This window comes from Bombina bombina, chromosome 3 (assembly GCF_027579735.1).
Source record: "Bombina bombina isolate aBomBom1 chromosome 3, aBomBom1.pri, whole genome shotgun sequence".
NCBI lineage: Eukaryota > Metazoa > Chordata > Amphibia > Anura > Bombinatoridae > Bombina > Bombina bombina.
This window is the reverse complement of record NC_069501.1, coordinates 366,219,777-366,240,266: the sequence shown is the minus strand read 5'-3', so window position 1 is coordinate 366,240,266 and position 20,490 is coordinate 366,219,777. Positions and strand designations below refer to the sequence as shown.

Sequence of the window (20,490 nt, the reverse complement as noted above, 5' to 3'; positions counted from 1 at the left end):
GATAGATGGTATTATGTTAGGTAGACAAAGTTTAGTAGTCTCCCTTTACGCTGATGATATTTTGTTGTTCATTAAAGATTCAAATATAAATATACCAAAATCTTTGGAGATAATGAACTGTTTCAGTAAATTTTCTGGCTACAAGATAAACGCTTTGAAGTCAGAAATTCTGTGTATTATTAAAACCAGGAAAAGTTGCAATACACATCCATTTCGGGAAGTGGCATATATCAATTATCTGGGAATCAAATTGGGAAAAGATCCAAAGGATTGGCATGACCTCAATTTTGCAGAGTTTTTTGCAAATCTGGAACATAAATTGCAGAGATGGAACATATTTTTTCTTTCGCTTTCAGCAAAAATTATGGTAATTAAAACTATACTTTTCCCCGGGTTGTTATTTTTGTTACAAAACCTCCCTGTTTTCATACCTAAAAAAGATATTGCTAGATATAATAGGGTATGTGCTGCATTTATTTGGGGGAAAAAGAGGCCTCGTCTTTCCATAGACAAGCTAACTACTCCTAAGAGATATGGCGGCTTTGCGCTACCAAATTTGAGATATTATAATTAGGTCGTAATGGTCAAATATGGAGCAGATTGGCAAACTGAAGGTCAGCATATCACCTATTATGATATTGAGTCCGATCTAATGGAGCCATTTAGCTTAAAATTGGTTTTACACCATAAGTATACTAACCTACCAAGCAACATTAAACAGCTAAGTACATTTTATAACATAATACTGGCCTGGCAAAAAGTTTGTTCACTGTTGGGTATAGACTATCAGAAATCGCGCTATCTTCCTATTATTGGTACGCCGGCTTTCTCTCCAGGGATTAACAATGCAATATTTAGAGAGTGGCATGCTAAAGGGTTAACATATTTTTGTCAGCTTTTGAAAGAGGATAGTAATACAATACAATTATATAGTGAAATCGCATAGAAGTATCATCTTTTGCAAAAAAAACTTCTATGCATATCTTCAGATTAGGAGTTTTCTTACAGCAATTGCATTGACTGGTGAATCAGATTGGAACTTACACAAGTTAGAGATGGGTCTTCAATTGTACAAAGCTGGCAAAATATCAATTGCATATTGGTATAATGTTATTTATTCTACATTGGGTGTCAAACATATAGATAAAATTAAGGGGACGTTTGAAAGATATTTTCCAAGTATACAGGAAGAATTTATTAGGACGAGTATAAGTCTAAGTGAGGCGGCTACACCGATCATTAGTTGGCGGGAAGCACATTTAAAATTACTAAATAATTTTTACCTAACCCTGGATAGAATAAATAAATGGGCTAATATAGGATACAAGTGTAGGTGTTTCAAATGTAAGGCGGAAAAGGCAGATATCTTACACTGTTTATGGCTATGCCCTAAGATAAAACAATTCTATGGTAAAGTAAATTTTTGGTTAAATAAATATATGAAGAGTTAGATTGAGTTTACGCCTAGGGATATATTCTTTTTACAGGCTGGTTTTGCGCCTAAGAAATGGAAAGTAGTAAAAGCACCCACTATTATCGAATTCATAGATTTAATGAAACTACAAATGGGAGCAGAACTCTTTGATAATAAACTGTCAAATGAAAACCCTCTCAGGAAGTATTTTGATAAATGGTTAAACCTGATAGTGAATTGGCCACTGTCGATTCATTGACAATTTATAGCCCCGTTAAGAGGTACTATACCCTTTTTATTATTGATATTTGAAGATATACTCCCCCAACAGTGGAGTGAAGCTGATAAAGACAAATAGTATACGTATAGAGACGTAGTGGGTTCTCTCTGGTGGGAGGGGGGGGGTTAAATGTTTTTCCCCCTTTTTTTTTCTTTGTTGTTGTTCAGTCGTGTTTGAGGTTATATATGTTTTTATCTATATGTACAGAAAATTATCCATTTTCGGGTTTTGATCTTGCTTATTAGGAAAAATTATCTATCAAGCTAAAAGGTTTAGCTACAGCATTTTGTATTTATTTTTTTCTATGTGGTATGAAAATTATCTGTGAAAATGTTTTGAGAACGAAGTACTACCAATTTACTGTACAATTGCTATGATTTTCATTTTGCTCTTGCCGTGTTTTTTTCTTCTTTTTTGTAAATGAAAATGGATGTCAAATAAAATTTAAAGATATTTAGTAATGCCATATATGTTGCTTAATTGTCTAATTAACAAACACATCATTGTAATCGCAAATTCTAGTGATTGCACTGAATATACAAGCATATATTTCATAGTTTGAAAGTGTGATTTGGGCACTATTTTTAAATGTTTAATAAACAAAAATAAGTTTCTGGAAAATGATCTTCTACTATATTAGAATTTTATTGTAGAATTATTATTATTATAAGTAAAGTATAGAGGGTGCTATTGTGACCTAAGTGTTTTTGTAAAGTTTGTGATAAGTGGGTTCTTGTAGTGATTTCAAATGGATTAGAATGGCTTTGAATTTGAAAACATTGCAAAAAGCCATATGAGACACTTAAAGGGACACTGTACCCAATTTTTTTTATTTTGTAATTCAGAAAGAGCATGCAATTTTAAGCAACTTTCTAATTTACTCCTATTATCAATTTTTCTTTGTTCTCTTGCTATCATTATTTGAAAAAGAAGGCATCTAAGCTTTTTTTGGTTTCAGTACTCTGGACAGCACTTTTTTATTGGTGGATGACTTTATCCACCACTCAGCAAGGACAACCCAGGTTGTTCACCAAAAATGGGCCGGCATCTAAACTTACATTCTTGCATTTCAAATAAAGATACCAAGAGAATGAAGAAAATTTGATAATAGGAGTAAATTAGAAAGTTGCTTAAAATTTCATGCTCAATCTGAATCACGAAAGAAAATTTTTGGGTACAGTGTCCCTTTAAGACAGGAATTCTAATGAACTAGAATAGTACTCATTGTTTGGAGCAGTAGAAAGAAAATGTTTTGTCCATTTATATGTCAAAGGGGAAATTTGGCTATTAATAAAAAAAAGAAATAAAAAAAAAAACATTATTTTTTTTCTTGGCAAAAGTCTCCTGGTACATCATTCTAATCCTGCCTTATTTAATTGATAAACTGAATCTGATTTTTTTTACACCTGACACCACAAACTGTTATTTTTTCAGATGCCTAATGAGCTAATACCTAATGTAATGAAGACTTTTTCATTTCTATGGACCCAAGGCCTCATATTTGAAAAAGAGTGGGTCCCATTATTGAAAAAAGGGGTTTCATATTGCTATAGCAACATTTGATGATTCAGCATTAATTTGTATGGCGGCAGACAGTGGTATTCATTATGTTTTGGCACCGGATATATCAGTGTGAAAGTGTAACACACTAAGATCTGGATTTGCACATATCTCTATGGGGTCGATTTATGAAGCAGCGGATGCTGCTTCCGACCTATTCTGCTTCAGTTGCACCTGAAGCGGAAGTTAAGAAGCAGCGGTACTAAGACCGCTGCTCCTTAACTCGTCCGCCACCTCTGAGGTGGCGGACAGCAATCACCCCGATCAAACACGATCATGTTGATTGACACCCCCTGCTAGCGGCCGTGAATCTGCAGGGGGCGGTATTGCACCAGCAGTTTACAAGAACTGCTTGTGCAATGATAAATGCTGACAGCGTATGCTGTCGGCATTTATCGATGTGCGGCGGACATGATACGCTACATCTCATCATGTCCGTCCCCACAATAATAAATTGACCCTTAGGTGTTACTCTTTGGCGTTGATATATATATATGGCATTCGGGATTTGTTTCACAAACAAAAAAACCAATCCCAAAATTTAGCCCATGCCTAGTTTCTAGTTTCGTAAACATGTTTTTTTCTATTGCTTTCATAAGTAATTTATATTATATAGAACATTTATATTATGCAGTAATTCAGGAAACATAGTTAAAGAAACATGAAACATATTTCAAATTTACTTCTGTTATCAAATATATTTATTTTTCTAGGTATCCTTTGTTGATGGAGCAGTAGTGCACTGCTGGGAACTAGCTGAACTCACTGGATGAGCCAATGACAAGAGGCAAATATGTGCAGCCACCAATTAACAGCTACCTCCCAATAGTGCATTACCACTCCTGAGCTTACATAAGTATGTTTTACAACAAAAAATACCAAAAAGAGAGCACAAAGTAAATTAGATGATAGAGTAATTTGGAAAATTGTTAAAAATTTTATTCTCTATCTAAATCATGAAAGAAAAATGTTGGGTTTCATGTCCCTTTAATGTACACAGTAAACATATTTACTGTAAAATGTTATTTCAAAGTGTATTATTTTCTATTGTAAAAAGAGTCTCATAGCTTTGGTAGGCATCTGGACCACGACATGGCAGAAAATAGGGTTCTTCACATAGCAAAATATATCCTATGTATTCATAAATACATATTTCTACATATATCTTATGGTATTTTGGTACAATATATATCTACACCTATATCTATCTATCTATCTATCTATCTATCTATCTATCTATTTATCTCTCTCTCTCTCTCTCTCTCTATATATATATATATATATATATATATATACAGGTAGCCCTCAGTTTACGCCGGGGTTAGGTTCCAGAAGGAATGGTTGTAAATTGAAACCATTGTAAATTGAAACCCAGCTTATAATGTAAGCCAATGGGAAGTGAGGGAGTTAGGTTACAGGACCCTCTCAAAATTGTCATAAGTAACATCTAATACATTATTTTTAAAGCTTTGAAATGAAGACTTTAAATGCTAAACAGCATTAAAAAACCTAATAATATAGATTGTATCATCATCAAACTAAGTTTAATGAACAAAAACATTTGCTAAACAGCATTATAAACCTAATAAAATAATCACACAACACAGACTTCACTTGAATTTTTCTGCAAACAGTTCTTTCTATGCATTCCAATCTGGACTGAGTTATAGACAGGAAGATCTTGTTCCTTTGAAATCTGCTTGATAGCTCAGGTCTGGTTAAACTGATTAATTTCAGCTTGCTTAGCTTTGCTGCAACACAAGCGGACAGCTCCACCTACTGGCTATTTTAATAAATGCACTGCTTCTCAATGCTTTTCAATAGCAGTCACATGACTGGAAAAAAAGGTTGTTATTCTGAAACGGTGTAAATTGAACCGTTGTAAAACGAGGGCCACCTGTATATATACAGTATATATATATATATAAAATACATGATTATATATAGGTATAGATATATACAGATATATATATATGAATATGTGCAGAACATTAGAATGTGAAATATTTATTGTAAATACACAATATAACACTTTATTAAAATAAATATTGCATAAATATGTTTTTACATGTTTTTATCTACTTAACTGTAAAGGGCTCCAATGCACTTATATACTGTATTTGTCTATATGTGTATACATTTGTATTTATTTGTGTATGTCTGTAAATACATAAATACACGTATAAATACATATGTACACACATATAAACATATATCTATACAAACATATACATATTTAGAGATATGTATGTATGTATCTCAAGGTTAAAGCCCTTTGCTTGCCTTTTTTTCTAACACCTGAGACCTCGGGGTCGATCCGATATAGATCGTAGTTTGCGGCGCAAGCGAGGGAACCCGCGTCACCCGCAGTTTCAGCTCGCAACTCGAGCTATCCCATATATGTCGCCGTCAGATGCTAACATGCCGTAAGTCTGATAAACCAGCGATGTCCAGAAATCTGCGCAAGTACAAATTTCTGGCGTCGCCAGTGATTTACGGCACGTTAGAAACTGCCGGCGCCTACAAAACCTGAGTAAAGTCTAAATTACCCGCACTGTCTAACACGCCTCCCTAACATAGCCCGACACGTCTAACACGCCTCCCTAACATAGCCCGACACGTCTAACCCTCTATTCGCTATCCCCCCTCACTAGCCTAACAATAAAATATGTATTAACCCCTAAACCGCCGCTCCCGGAGCCCGCCGCAACCTAATTAAATTATTAACCCCTAAACCGCCGCCAGCTATAGTAAATCTATAACCCCCTAAAGTGAGCCCCTAACACCGCCGCCATCTACCTTACCTACCCCCTAAAGTGAGCCCCTACCCCGCCGCTATCTATTTTAAAATTATTAACCCCTAATCTAATCCCCCTACCCCGCCGCCATCTATATTAAATTATTTAACCCCTAAAATACTAAACTATCCCTACCACTAAACCTAAGTCTAACCCTACAAATTGCCCTGAAAAGGGCTTTTTGCGTGGCATTGCCCCAAAGTAACAGCTCTTTTGCCAGCCCTTAAAAGGGCTTTTGGCGGGCATGCCCCAAAGTAACAGCTCTTTTGCCAGCCCTTAAAAGGGCTTTTGGCGGGGCTTTGTCACAAAGTAAACTGCTCTTTTGCCTACAATCTACATCCCCCTACACCGCGGCAACCTATAATAAATGTATTAACCCCTAATCTAATCCCCCTACACCGCCACCAGCTATATTAACCCTAATTATATTAGGGTTAATATAGTTATTATATTATCTATATTAACTATATTAACCCTAATTATATTAGGGTTCATATAGTTAATATCGTTATTATATTATATATATATATTAAGTATAATAACCCTATCTAACTCTAACATCCTAACTAAACTCTTATTAAAATAAATATAATATTAATATTATTAATTAAAATATTCCTATTTAAATCTAAATACTTACCTATAAAATAAACCCTAAGATAGCTACAATATAATTAATAATTACATTATAGCTATGTTAGGGTTTATATTTATTTTACAGGTAAATTGTTAATTATTTTAACTAGGTATAATAGCTATTAAATAGTTATTAACTATTTAATAGCTACCTAGTTAAAATAATTACCCAATTACCTGTAAAATAAATCCTAACCTAAGTTACAAATACACCTACACTATCAATAAATTAAATAAACTACAAATATCTATCTAAAAAAACAATTAAATAAACTAAACTAAATTACAAAAAAACAAACACTAAATTACAAAAAATAAAAAAAAGATTACAAGATTTTTAAGCTAATTACACCTATTCTAAGCCCCCTAATAAAATAATAAACCCCCAAAATAAAAAAAAATCCCTACCCTATTCTAAATTAAAAAAAAGTTCAAAGCTCTTTTACCTTACCAGCCCTTAAAAGGGCCTTTTGTGGGGGCATGCCCCAAAGAAAACTGCTCTTTTGCCTGCAAAAAAAAAACACAATACCACCCCGCAACATTACAACCCACCACCCACATACCCCTAATCTAACCCAAACCCCCCTTAAATAAACCTAACACTACCCCCCCCCCTGAAGATCTCCCTACCTTGTATTCACCCCGCCGGGCAGAACTCCTCATGCGATCCGGGCGATGTCTTCCAGCAAGCGGCAGTGAAGTCTTCTTCCATCCGGGTGATGTCTTGAAGCAAGCGGCAGAGAGTCTTCTTCCATCGGCGATGTCTTCAAGCAAATCGGCATCTTCAATCTTCTTACTTCGCTCCTCCGCCGCGGAGCATCGATCCGACACGGCGACTTCCCGACGAATGAGGTTCCTTTAAATGACGTCATCCAAAAGATTCAAGTTCAATCCGATTGGCTGATTGGTTCAGCCAATCGGATTGAACTTGAATCTGATTGGCTGATTCAATCAGCCAATCAGATTTTTCTACCTTAATTCCGATTGGCTGATAGAATCCTATCAGCCAATTGGAATTCGGCGGACGCCATCTTGGATGACGTCATTTAAAGGAACCTCATTCGTCAGGAAGTCGTCGTGCCGGATGGATGCTCCGCGGCGGAGGAGCGAAGTAAGAAGATTGAAGATGCCGATTTGCTTGAAGACATCGCCGATGGAAGAAGACTCTCTCCCGCTTGCTTCAAGACATCGCCCGGATGGAAGAAGACTTCACTGCCGCTTGCTGGAAGACATCGCCCGGATCGCATGAGAAGTTCTGCCCGGCGGGGTGAATACAAGGTAGGGAGATCTTCAGGGGGGGTAGTGTTAGGTTTATTTAAGGGGGGTTTGGGTTAGATTAGGGGTATGTGGGTGGTGGGTTGTAATGTTGGGGAGTGGTATTGTGTTTTTTTTTTGCAGGCAAAAGAGCAGTTTTCTTTGGGGCATGCCCCCACAAAAGGCCCTTTTAAGGGCTGGTAAGGTAAAAGAGCTTTGAACTTTTTTTTAATTTAGAATAGGGTAGGGATTTTTTTTTTATTTTGGGGGTTTATTATTTTATTAGGGGGCTTAGAATAGGTGTAATTAGCTTAAAAATCTTGTAATCTTTTTTTTATTTTTTGTAATTTAGTGTTTTTTTGTTTTTGTAATTTAGTTTAGTTTATTTAATTGTATTTTTAGATAGATATTTGTAGTTTATTTAATTTATTGATAGTGTAGGTGTATTTGTAACTTAGGTTAGGATTTATTTTACAGGTAATTGGGTAATTATTTTAACTAGGTAGCTATTAAATAGGTAATAACTATTTAATAGCTATTATACCGAGTTAAAATAATTAACAATTTACCTGTAAAATAAATATAAACCCTAACATAGCTATAATGTAATTATTAATTACATTGTAGCTATCTTAGGGTTTATTTTATAGGTAAGTATTTAGATTTAAATAGGAATATTTTAGTTTATAATATGAATTAGATTTATTTAATAAGAATTTAGTTAGGGGTGTTAGGGTTAGATAGAGTTAATATAGTTTATATAAATACTATAGTAACTATATTAACTATATTAACCCGAATATAATTAGGGTTAATATAGTTAATATATATAATGTAATAACTATATTAACTATAATATACTTAGGGTTAATATAGATAATATAGCTGGCGGCGGGGTAGGTAGATTAAATTAGGGGTTAATAATTTTAATATAGATGGCGGCGGTGTAAGGGGTTCACATTAGGGGATAGATCAGTTAGATGGTGGCGGTTTTAGGGGCTCACAGTAGGGTGTTAGTTTATGTAGATGGCGACGGTTTAGGGGTTAAATACTTTATTATGGATTGCGGCGGGGGATCGCGGTTGACAGGGAGATAGACATTGCGCATGCGTTAGGTTTTAGGTTTATTTTAGCAGATCGCGGTTGACAGGGAGATAGACATTGCGCATGCGTTAGGTGTTAGGTTTATTTTAGCAGCCAGTTTAGGGAGTTACGGGGCTCCAATAGTCAGCGTAAGGCTTCTTACGGCTGCTTTTTGTGGCGAGGTGAAAATGGAGTAAGATTTATCCATTTTCGCCACGTAAGTCCTTACGCTGCATATTGGATACCAAGCTGCGCGGGTTTGGTATACCTGCCTATGGCCCAAAAAACTGCGGGCGAAGGCAGAAATATACGCGCGTAACTTCTAGGTTACGCCGTATATAGAATACCAAACCCGCGCAAATATTGGCGTCGCCGAATTTTGCGGGCGACGATTTTTATCGGATCGACCCCCTCATATCTTTGAGCCCTTATAACTTTTTTGTGCAATTTATTTTAAATAATTTCTATTAGACAATATTATTATGAGTGTATCTGTACTTTATAATGTATTTTTTATGTGTTTTGTAACACTTTTTTGTTTTGAGAAAAAGATAACTAGAGCTCCGAGGATGCACTGTCCCGATGCGCATTAACTTCAGTTTCACTCAAGCAATATTATGGGCGCTACACTTGACTCGTTTAAAGAGCCACGATAAACCCCACTACCCTTGTGCGTAGCTGCTACCACGCCACCCGTAATCTTGCCCAAAATTATTATTTTTCTTTATTTTCCATAAGGAGCATTTCCTGTAAATATAGAGAGATACAAAAAGGACGTCTTCTAAGGACGTCTTCTAGGTTGGGGTTCCAATTATCAGACACAGCTATTTCATATATAAAATATAGATAAAGGTGAAATTTTCCAAATATTTTAAACTTTGAAGATGGTATAGCAGGTTATTGCAAATACATTAAAGGTAAACAATTTTACAATCAACTGTGCCTTTAAATGAAGTAGACTTTATCCAAAACAGACAACACAAGTTAATCAAGCTTCATCTGCAGTTATTGTTTTACAACCAAGTTAGTACTGCAAACAAGTAGACAACTTACAATGTGACAATGATTAGAAAAATAGCATAACATTATTTTTCTAGTTTTATTTTAAAATGTTTCACCTGGTTTACATTTTTTTTTGCACCAGCTACCTCCTTGAAGCTAAGGAGCTAAATAGCTAATTTATCCATGCTCAACATAAATCTATCGCTCCCAGAATGCACTTCAGTTATTTCCCAGGGTCCCCAGTGGAGGTCTCCTTAAACCACCATATGTTTATACTCAGTGGGTTCTCTCATTAAGCAGCTGAACTAATGCAGTACCCTAGTAATCAATTAAAACATCAGCTTTATTTTATATATGTAAAATTCATTGTTGTTCTTGTCTATAAAGGGCAACTGGTGGCCTGTGTTGCACATATGGCATTCAGTGGCTTCCTCTCACTCACAGGCTACAAGAATACACATATACTATATTTTACCCCTCAAATGCCTCATATACTGTGGAATTAAATATTTTGTTATGGGACTGATATAAGAGTTTAAGGAACATTAAAAAAAACACTTAAACTTTAATATAAAATGTTTAATTATGCACAGATGCAGACCTCTGATGAGTATACTCCAGAGTATAATGATGATGAGTATCTAACTCTGTATATCTATTTATCTGTAAATATGTGTGTATTTGAGTGAGTCTGTGTATGTATTTATCTGTGAGTCTGTGTATGTATATATGTATCTGTAAATCTGTGTGTGTTTGTGTTAGTCTGTGTATGTATGTATGTATGTATGTATGTATGTATGTATGTATGTATGTATCTAAATCTGTGTGTGTTTGTGTTAGTCTGTGTATGTATACAGATAATGTCCACATATGTAGAGACTGGCTGCTATGGACCCCTCAAGCCCTTGGACCCCCTGCACCTGCTGTACTAATCGTAATTCCGCCCCTGCTCAAAAAAACTTTGCAATATAGTCTGTATTTATTTTGCCTACTTCTCCTGTAATTTAAATCTAAAATTTGCTATTTGTGTCTATTCCAAAAATGTCTAAGGGGCAAACAATATTGGGTTTATTGCAGCTGTTTGAACTAGTGCTCATCTTACAAGTTGAAATCAAATGCAATTGTTCGAGCGCAATTGAATTTAACTTGTGTCGAGATAGCGCCACCTCAGAGCTCTGGTTAACTGCTACGCTTGAATAAAAATTGTCACAAAACTCATAATAAAAAGATTTAAAAGTACAGTTGCACTCATAATAACACTATCTAATAAAAATGATTAAAAAAACAAATTGCATAAAAACTTTATAAAGACTCAAAGATATGAGGTCTCAGGTGTTAGAAAAAAAAGACTGCAAAGGGCTTTAACATAAAGATTAATCATTTTTCGTGTCTAAATATGTATATTTATTTATATACATATAATTGTATTTACAGTGGGGCAAAAAAGTATTTAGTCAGCCACCAGTTGTGCAAGTTCTCCCACTTAAGAAGATGAGAGGCCTGTAATTTTCATCATAGGTATACCTCAACTATGAGAGACAAAATGTGGAAACAAATCCAGACAATCACATTGTCTGATTTGGAAATAATTTATTTGCATATTATGGTGGAAATAAGTATTTGGTCACCTACAAACAAGCAAGATTTCTGGCTCTCACAGACCTGCATCTTCTTCTTTAAGAGGCTCCTCTGTCCTCCACTCATTACCTGTATTAATGACACCTGTTTGAACTTGTTATCAGTATAAAAGACAGCTGTCCACAACCTCAAACAGTCACATTCCAAACTCCACTATGGTGAAGACCAAAGTGCTGTCGAAGGACACCAGAAACAAAATTGTAGACCTGCACCAGGCTGGGAAGACTGAATCTGCAATAGGCAAGCTGCTTGGTGTGAGGAAATCAACTGTGGGAGCAATAATTAGAAAATGGAAGACATACAAGACCACTGATAATCTCCCTCGATCTGGGCCTCCACGCAAGATCTCACCCCGTGGGGTCAAAATGATCACAAGAACAGTGAACAAACATCCCAGAACCACACGGGGGGACCTAGTGAATGACCTGCAGAGAGCTGGGACCAATGTAACAAAGGCTACTATGAGTAACACACTACGCCGCCAGGGACTCCTGCAGTGCCAGACGTGTCCACCTGCTTAAGCCAGTACATGTCGGGGCCCGTCTGAAGTATGCTAGAGAGCATTTGGATGATACAGAAGCGGATTGGGAGAATGTCATATAGTCAGATGAAACCAAAGTAGAACTGTTTGGTAGAAACACAACTCGTGTTTGGAGGAGAGAGAATGCTGAGTTGCAACCAAAGAAAACCATACCTACTGTGAAGCATGGGGGTGGCAACATCATGCTTTGGGGCTGTTTCTCTGCAAAGGGAACAGAACGACTGATCCATATACATGAAAGAATGAATGGGGCCATGTATCGTGAGATTTTGAGTGCAAACCTCCTTCCTTCCAAACCTCCAGCAAGAGCATTGAAGATGAAACGTGGCTGGGTCTTTCAGCATAACAATGATCCCAAACACACCGCCCGGGCAACAAAGGAGTGGCTTCGTAAGAAGCATTTCAAGGTCCTGGAGTGGCCTAGCCAGTCTCCAGATCTCAACCCCATAGAAAACCTTTGGAGGGAGTTGAAAGTCTGTGTTTCCCAGCGACAGCCCCAAAACATCACTGCTCTAGAGGAGTTCTGCATGCAGGAATGGGCAAACATACCAGTAACAGTGTGTGACAACCTTGTGAAGACTTACAGAAAACGTTTGACCTCTGTCATTGCCAACAAAGGATATATAACAAAGTATTGAGCTGAACTTTTGATATTGACCAAATACTTATTTTCCACCATAATTTGCAAATAAATTCTTTCCAAATCAGACAATGTGATTGTCTGTATTTGCTTCCACATTTTGTCTCTCATAGTTGAGGTATACCTATGATGAAAATTACAGGCCTCTCTCATCTTCTTTAGTGGAAGAACTTGCACAATTGATGGCTGACTAAATACTTTTTTGCCCCACTGTATATATACTGAATATGCTAATTAAAGCCCTTTGAAGTCCTTTAATTCCAAACACCATTATAATTTTTTAATGAAATTTGTGAAAAATATTTTTTATCAGACAGTATTAAAATGAGTGTAACTGTACTGCTAAATGTATTTTTGATGTGTTTTGTCTCGCATAACAGTTAACCCGAGCTGTCAAGTTGCACTAAACCGGCATGTTAAAATTGATTGCGCTCAAGCGAACCTGTTTACTCATAATGCGTGCGCTATTTCTGATCCTGGCAAAAAGACGGAAACCCCTGATATTGCTTGCTCACTAAGTTAGCGAGCCACTTATAATCTAGCCCTTAGCCTAGTTTCTTCCCTATGGGTTTTAAACATTTAGGGGCATATTTATCAAAGTGCGAGCGGACATGATACAATGTAGTGTATCATGTACGCTGCACATCAATAAATGCCGACAGCATACACTGTCGGCATTTATCTGCAATACAGCCGCTAGCAGGGGGTGTCAATCAACCCGATCGTATTCGATCGGGTTGATTTCTGTCCGCCGCCTCAGAGTAGGCGGACAAGTTATGAAGCAGCGATCTGTATATCAAGAGAATGAAGAGCATTTGATAATAGGAGTAAATTAGAAAGTTGCTTAAAATTGCATGCTCTATCTGAATCACAAAATAAAACATTTGGGTTCAGTGTCCCTTTAAAAGTCACGGTAAAGATAAAAGCAAAAAGCGTAAGCAATTTTCCTGCCAAATCATCTTCTTCACAGTATTTGAAATACCAAAGGAATATAAAAACATAAACCAAATATTTTGACAAAAGATACATTTTTCTTTCTGTATGCTTTAATAGTTCTTAGTGCTGTATGCTTACATAGTTTGAGTGTATGTATTGGGTACTTTGTAAAGCATGGCTAAACACCTGTAAGGGTCTCAAGACGCTGTTTTATTTTATTGACCTCTGAAGGATGAAAGGCTGATGGACCTCGCAGGGGATCGAACCTGCAACCCTTGGGTTGCTACAGAGTTCAGCCACAGTGCCTTAACATGCTGAGCTATCTGTCTGGGTGAAGCAGGGTTCCTCATGCAAGCCTGCACATGCATGTTAAGAAGAATTACTCTACTTCTTAAAAAGTCTTGAAACCCAAAAAACTATTATTTATTTATTTAGTTAAAATACACAGTTTTAAACTACTTTCCATTTTACTTCTATTATCTCATTTTCTTTGGTATACTTTATTTAAAAGCATACGTAGGTAGGCTCAATAAACAATTGGGAGCTAGCTATTGATTGGTAGATGGCTGCACATATATTCCTTTTATCATTGGCTCACCCAATTGTTCAGCTAGCTTAAAGTAATGCATTAATGCTCCTTTGGCAAAGGATACCAAGCGAATAAAGTAAATATTATAATAAAAGTAAATTTGAAAATTGTTTAAAACTCTAAGCTTTATCTGAATCAAGAAAGAAAATACTTGGGTTTCAGGACCCTTGTAGCCATTGGTCACCTCAGAGTTGATGAATTTAAATCACCTCAAGACTATCTTGTCTGGGATAATTGGCAAGTCCTGCTCTTACAATTGGTTGAGTGAGAGGAGAGTGAGGGGAGGTACAGGTAAAAACTCATGCAATGATAATTGAGGGTTGCTGAAGAAGTCTTATTTGCCCCTTATCCAGGTCCTAGCTTGGAAACTTGTCTGCTCTCAGAATTATTAATAGGAGAACCACCTTTTATGTAAAGAAGTGCTTCCACAAACTACTTCTGGACCTACTCCTGAACAGTTCAACTTGAAATCATGACCCTTTTGTTCTGTCCTTATCTCCTATGCTACTTCATTATTTATCAACTTTAAATAAATTTAAAAAAAAATCACATTTTTCATTTGTTACTGTCAGTAAAATGTCAATGAGTCCATAATTTACATTTGGATTTTTGCATTCTAAAGGCATATTTTGGCTGTGGTGTTAAATTTTGGATGTCACTCATTTCTCCAATCCTCCATTTTTTATTATGACATCATTAGATCCACTCCTCCTGGAACATCAACTGTATTACAAATACTTGTATCCTCTGTAAAAAAAAAAGATATACCTTCCCTTGGAGGCCACTATCTATATTAATGAATATTTAAACACAATAGGTTTAAGAGCTAACATCTGAGAAACATCACTAGTAACCGCTCCCTCATTTGAATGCATATCACTAATTCCTTAAAGGGACACTCAAGTCAAAATTAAACTTTCATGATTCAGATAGAGAATGCAATTTTAAACAACTTTCCAATTTACTTCCATTAACAAAATGTGCACAGTTTTTTATATTTACACTTTTTTAGACACCATTTTCCTACTGAGCATGCGCAAGAATTCACAGAATATACGTATATGCATGTGTGATTGCCTGATGGCTGTCACATGATAAAGGGGGAGTGAAAATAGACATAACTTTGACATTTCTGAGAAAAAAATCTACTACTAATTTAAAGTTTAGATAAACTGCTATTGTATTGAGTTTTTAGCATGGTTTTGTTGATTATGGAAATGTACTGTATTTACTGGTTCTTTAAACAAGCATTCTACCCACGTAACAATTTTTGGGTCTAGTCCAAGCAATGCAATTTATGAGTTAGTTTGTTGTTCGTGTCAAATGCTTTGCTAATATCTAGATAAGCTACATCATCCTCCTTGGTCTATTAGGAAATGCATATTCTAGAGTATCATTAACAAGCCTCTTTTCTGTTATATTTCTTTATTAACATGTTTATTATTTGAATGAGATTTCAATAACATTCATTTTTATTTGTTTTAGATGGTACTGCTGGCTCGTTGTGAAGGACGATGCAGTCAAACCTCCCGCTCTGATCCACTTGTCTCCTTCAGTACAGTCCTCAAACAACCATTTCGCTCCACTTGTCACTGCTGCCGGCCCCAAACATCCAAGTTGAAAGCCATACGGCTCCGCTGTTCTGGGGGTCGCCGGCTGACTGCCACTTACCGCTATATCCTATCCTGCCACTGTGAAGAATGCAATTCCTAGAGACATATTAAAAGCAAACAACAAAGACATGTAACATCTGAAAGGATGATCAAAGTGACATATTTTTGCTATGTTGGAAACTAAAATAAAAATAACATAAGCAATCCGACCCACCTTAAACGCCATCTAGTATTTACTACAGAAATGATGAACAATATTTTTATTACTTTTTTTAATGTAGTTTCAGAATTTTTGGGGGTTAAACTATTTATGTCCCACTCATTGGAAGACAGAATCCAGTATACTGCATCAATATTTTGGAATTACTATACAGTTTTCTACTGAAGAATAAGTCTACCAGTCTTCAAGATCACAATTATTTTAAAGATTTCATTCCCTAGGATATTATATTATTTGAATGTGTGTATGAATGATGAAAAATGAATGGTTTGTTTGTTCATCTATGCAAAATGTGCATATGTAAATCAGTGAATTGAAAATAAAAATATTATTTAAATATTTAATGTTATTTCCCTATAATTCCCCATTTTTCCAGCTGTTCACCCGTAATGTTTTATTTTTATCTCAAGCTCCTTAAATTTGTGAATTATGCCTTGAACCTTTGTTGAGATCTCTCTTTCCTTATATGTTCCACAATCTTGTCAAAATTAGAAAGCACAAAACTGGATGTAGTCAGAGAAATAAACATAAATATTTTAATGCATTTTGGTATTGTTCTAAACCTGTAGCTGTAATTTAGACAAATTTATTTTACTATATAATATTCATACAGAAAAATATACAGTGCAGTGATATAGTTGAGTTATATTAAATTCAAAATTAAATTCCCCAATAAAATATGTTTAAAAAATAATAAATTGCAATGCACTTTCATTATTTATTTTTTCAAAGAGTATGTCCCTGGGCTACAAACAATGCAAATTTTACTTTACAAAAATAAAATTGTAATGTTCTTTTTAAACATTTATTTTCTATGAGATATTTTGCAAGGTAGTGATACGTTGCTGATTTATACAAAGAATACAACTTTATTGTCCCATTAACAAAAATGTCCTACTGATAAAAAAGGCATGAAGTTGTTAAGAGAAACTGACTTATTCTTATAAGTTATGAAGTACAAAACAATCACCTACTTTTACCTACATTTATACATTAAAGTTTATAGAACTATGAATAACTGGTTGTCTTCTGTTTCTGGCCATCATTTATAGTTCAACGAGAAAAAAACATCACTTTGCTGGCTTATATTTATGTACTTATAATGTGAAATACAACCCTTAATACAAGTAAATGTATTTGTAGCTTTTTGGCAAAAAAAATTAGAACATAGAAGCTATGTTTTTTTCCTCTATCCACAAACCCATAATGGAAACAATTTAAATGGGCATTAAACTCAAAGCTTTGTGCCATGGCTAGATTATAAGTGGCGTGCTAACGTTTGGCCGCGAGCTATATAAAAATATTGCAGACACATTAATTTACATGCATATTACAAGTTAAAACTAATCACGTTCACTTGAGCGTAAGTGAAGTCCATGCACTCCTGGTTAGCATCACTTAAAGGGACAGTCAACACCAGAATGTTTGTTGTTTAAAATGATAGATAATCCCTTTATTACCCATTCCCCAGTTTTGCATAACCAACACAGTTTTACCTTGTATCTATGCCTCCGCAAACTGCCTCCTTATTTCAGTTCTTTTGACAGACTTGAATTTTAGCCAATCAGTGCTAACTCCTAGGTAACATCACGTGTGTGAGCTCAATGTTATCTATATGACACACATGAACTAACGCCCTCTAGTGGTCAAAATGCATTTAAATTAAAGGAGGCCTTTAAGGTCTAAGAAATTAGGATATGAGCCTACCTAGCTTTAACTTTCAACTAAGAATACCAAGAGAACAAAGCAAAATTGGTGATAAAAGTAAATGGGAAAGTTGTATAAAATTACATGCCCTATTTGAATCATGAAAGTTTATTTTGGACTTGACTGTCCCTTTAAGACCTCTCATAAAACAGGGTTAAAAAAAAGTTGCATCAAACACAACATAAATACATTAAAATAAAATCTTACACTCATATGAACAATATCTGATAAAAAATAATTCATATAAATATTAATACTTTTTTATAAGGGTTCATTGGTATATGGTATATGGCCATGTATTTGACTACAAAAGGCTATAATATATTCTGTATATGTCTAAATAATAATGCCATAATAATATTTAATAATGTGTTTTACTGTGTATTTACTGTAATTATTTAACATTCCAATGTCCTTCACATACAGGAGATTTTTATTTTTAAATACATATTTTTATATCTGTATGTACCTACACCTACATATCTATTCCTATAGATATGTACAGTATATATAATATATAAAAAACAATAAAAATTAAATTTTTTCTATGTGAAGAACATTGGAATGTAAAATATGCATAACCCATTTTGGACTTTAGGTCAGCTTAGCGCACATAAAAAATTTGTTATCTTAAGGCGTGTTATTGAAATATCAAATATAAAATGTTATAAATATGAATAATAATTATTTACAAATTATTATAGATACTGTAAAAAATATACATTCTGTGGATTATTTGAAAAAATTTAGTATACCCTTAAAATGTTTTAATAATTATTATTAATGTTTTTTAATATTTTATATTTAAGATAACTAATTATTCATGTGCGCTAACCTGACACTGCATTACACTTAAAGCGTGAAACCCGAAGCTCATTATGAATATTTTACATTCCTATGTTCTTTACACGGAACATTTTTTTATTTTTATTATTAAATATATATTTCTATAGACATCTGATAATGTAAATGTAAAATATATATCTATACCTATATATATCTATATTGATAGATATATAGGTATAGGTATATACAGATAAATAGAGAAATATGTATTTAAAATAAAAATAACATAGTCCTGTATGTGAAGAACATTGGAATGTGAAATATTAATAACTCCTGTCGGGTTAGTGCGCAAGCGATAACTGTTTGTTTTCTTCTGCATATTTTATTAAAGTCTATGGAGAGAAAAAGTTAGTGCAGTCAGGATATCCAAGTTCCTGTTAGTGAGCATCGGGTTTTGCTTACACGCAAAATATTTTACGTTTCAACCTGCATGTGCACAAAGATTACTTCTGGTAATGTTTACATTCGAGTGGGAACACTAAATAGTGTGCCACTTGTTATCTAGCCCAGTGATTTTTAACCTTTTTTTTGCTGTGGCACACTTTTTTACATTAAAAAATCCTGTGGCACACCACCATCCCAAAATTTAAAAAAAATCACACATTGTAGCCTAATACAGCATATATATATACACATACACACAAACACACACACATACTGTATGTATTGTGCTGTTATGCCATGCCTCCTACAAACTACCCCTGCACTGGTAGTAAAAAACAAGCAAAGTTTAAAAAATATGTCACACTGTTGTCAATCTGCCGTGGCACACCTGAGGATCTCTCACGGCACACTGGTTGAAAAACACTGATCTAGCCCAAACTTTTTATTGTGCATAATTAAATAACTTTGAAATGCATTTCATTATTTATTTTGCCTGTTTTTCCTGTAATTTAACTCTAAAATTGCAACACTTACACATGTAAAATGTTTTTACATAGAAAACTTTAATACTGTATGTATTTATGTTGACACTAACAGGAAATCCACATTTGTGCACAACGGATACTCAGGCAGCAATTTGATTAAATGGACAACTCCACAGCTCTATTGGTGGACAAACTTGCATACCCTTGATGATTTTTTTAAGAGACATTCTAGTCACAGTTGAAATGCACATTAGTGTATTTACATAGATGTATTTTAGTAATAAACTTGTATACTGTTTAAAAGTTATGAATGCAAAGTGTTTTTGTAAAAAAAAAAGAAAATAAAAAAAGGCTACAATAGCTCCTTTTTCAACCCTGAAATCAGCACTACGTATCCATCTCAGAGTTTCCAGATCCATTGGTACTAATTTTAGCTCTGGAAAATAGGATAACCAGACTTATTTTTTCAACACTACATAACATCAGCCTCTACACAATAGTACAGGCAGCATACAGTCCCAAGATACGTTTAAACTTTTTCAATGGCATAAATGTGCCTCCATAAGTTGTTAATGGAATTCTATGCAAACTCAAAAACTAGCAAGGGAAATTATAGTTTTAGCAAATTTGTTTAGCTATTACAGTGTAGGCAAAGCAAAGGCACTGATCAAATTGGCGCAATGAAATACCTTATTTTTTTAGCTGAAATAGCGCATATCAAACTATTGTATAGGACCTGTACAATAGTTTGATCTGCGCCATTTCCGCTAAAACAAAAAAAGTGATTTCATTGCGGCAATTTGATCAGTGCCTTTGCTTTGCCTACACTGTAATAGCTAAAGGTTAAAGGTGCAAACTCTTCAG

The 20,490-nt window shown here is 34.8% G+C and overlaps 1 protein-coding gene across 4 annotated transcripts in view; it reads left to right on the top strand.

Annotated features, from left to right (window-relative positions):
• The window catches only part of NDP (norrin cystine knot growth factor NDP), a 116,863-nt gene extending 96,930 nt beyond the window's left edge, over positions 1-19,933 (top strand). For all 4 annotated transcript variants that reach the window (XM_053706499.1, XM_053706497.1, XM_053706498.1 and 1 more), the window contains exon 3: positions 15,857-19,933. In XM_053706499.1, coding sequence (XP_053562474.1) covers positions 15,857-16,084 — 228 coding nt within the window. In that variant the 3' untranslated portion in view covers positions 16,085-19,933. The remainder of the gene's footprint in view (positions 1-15,856) is intronic.
• Positions 19,934-20,490: the final 557 nt, after the last annotated feature.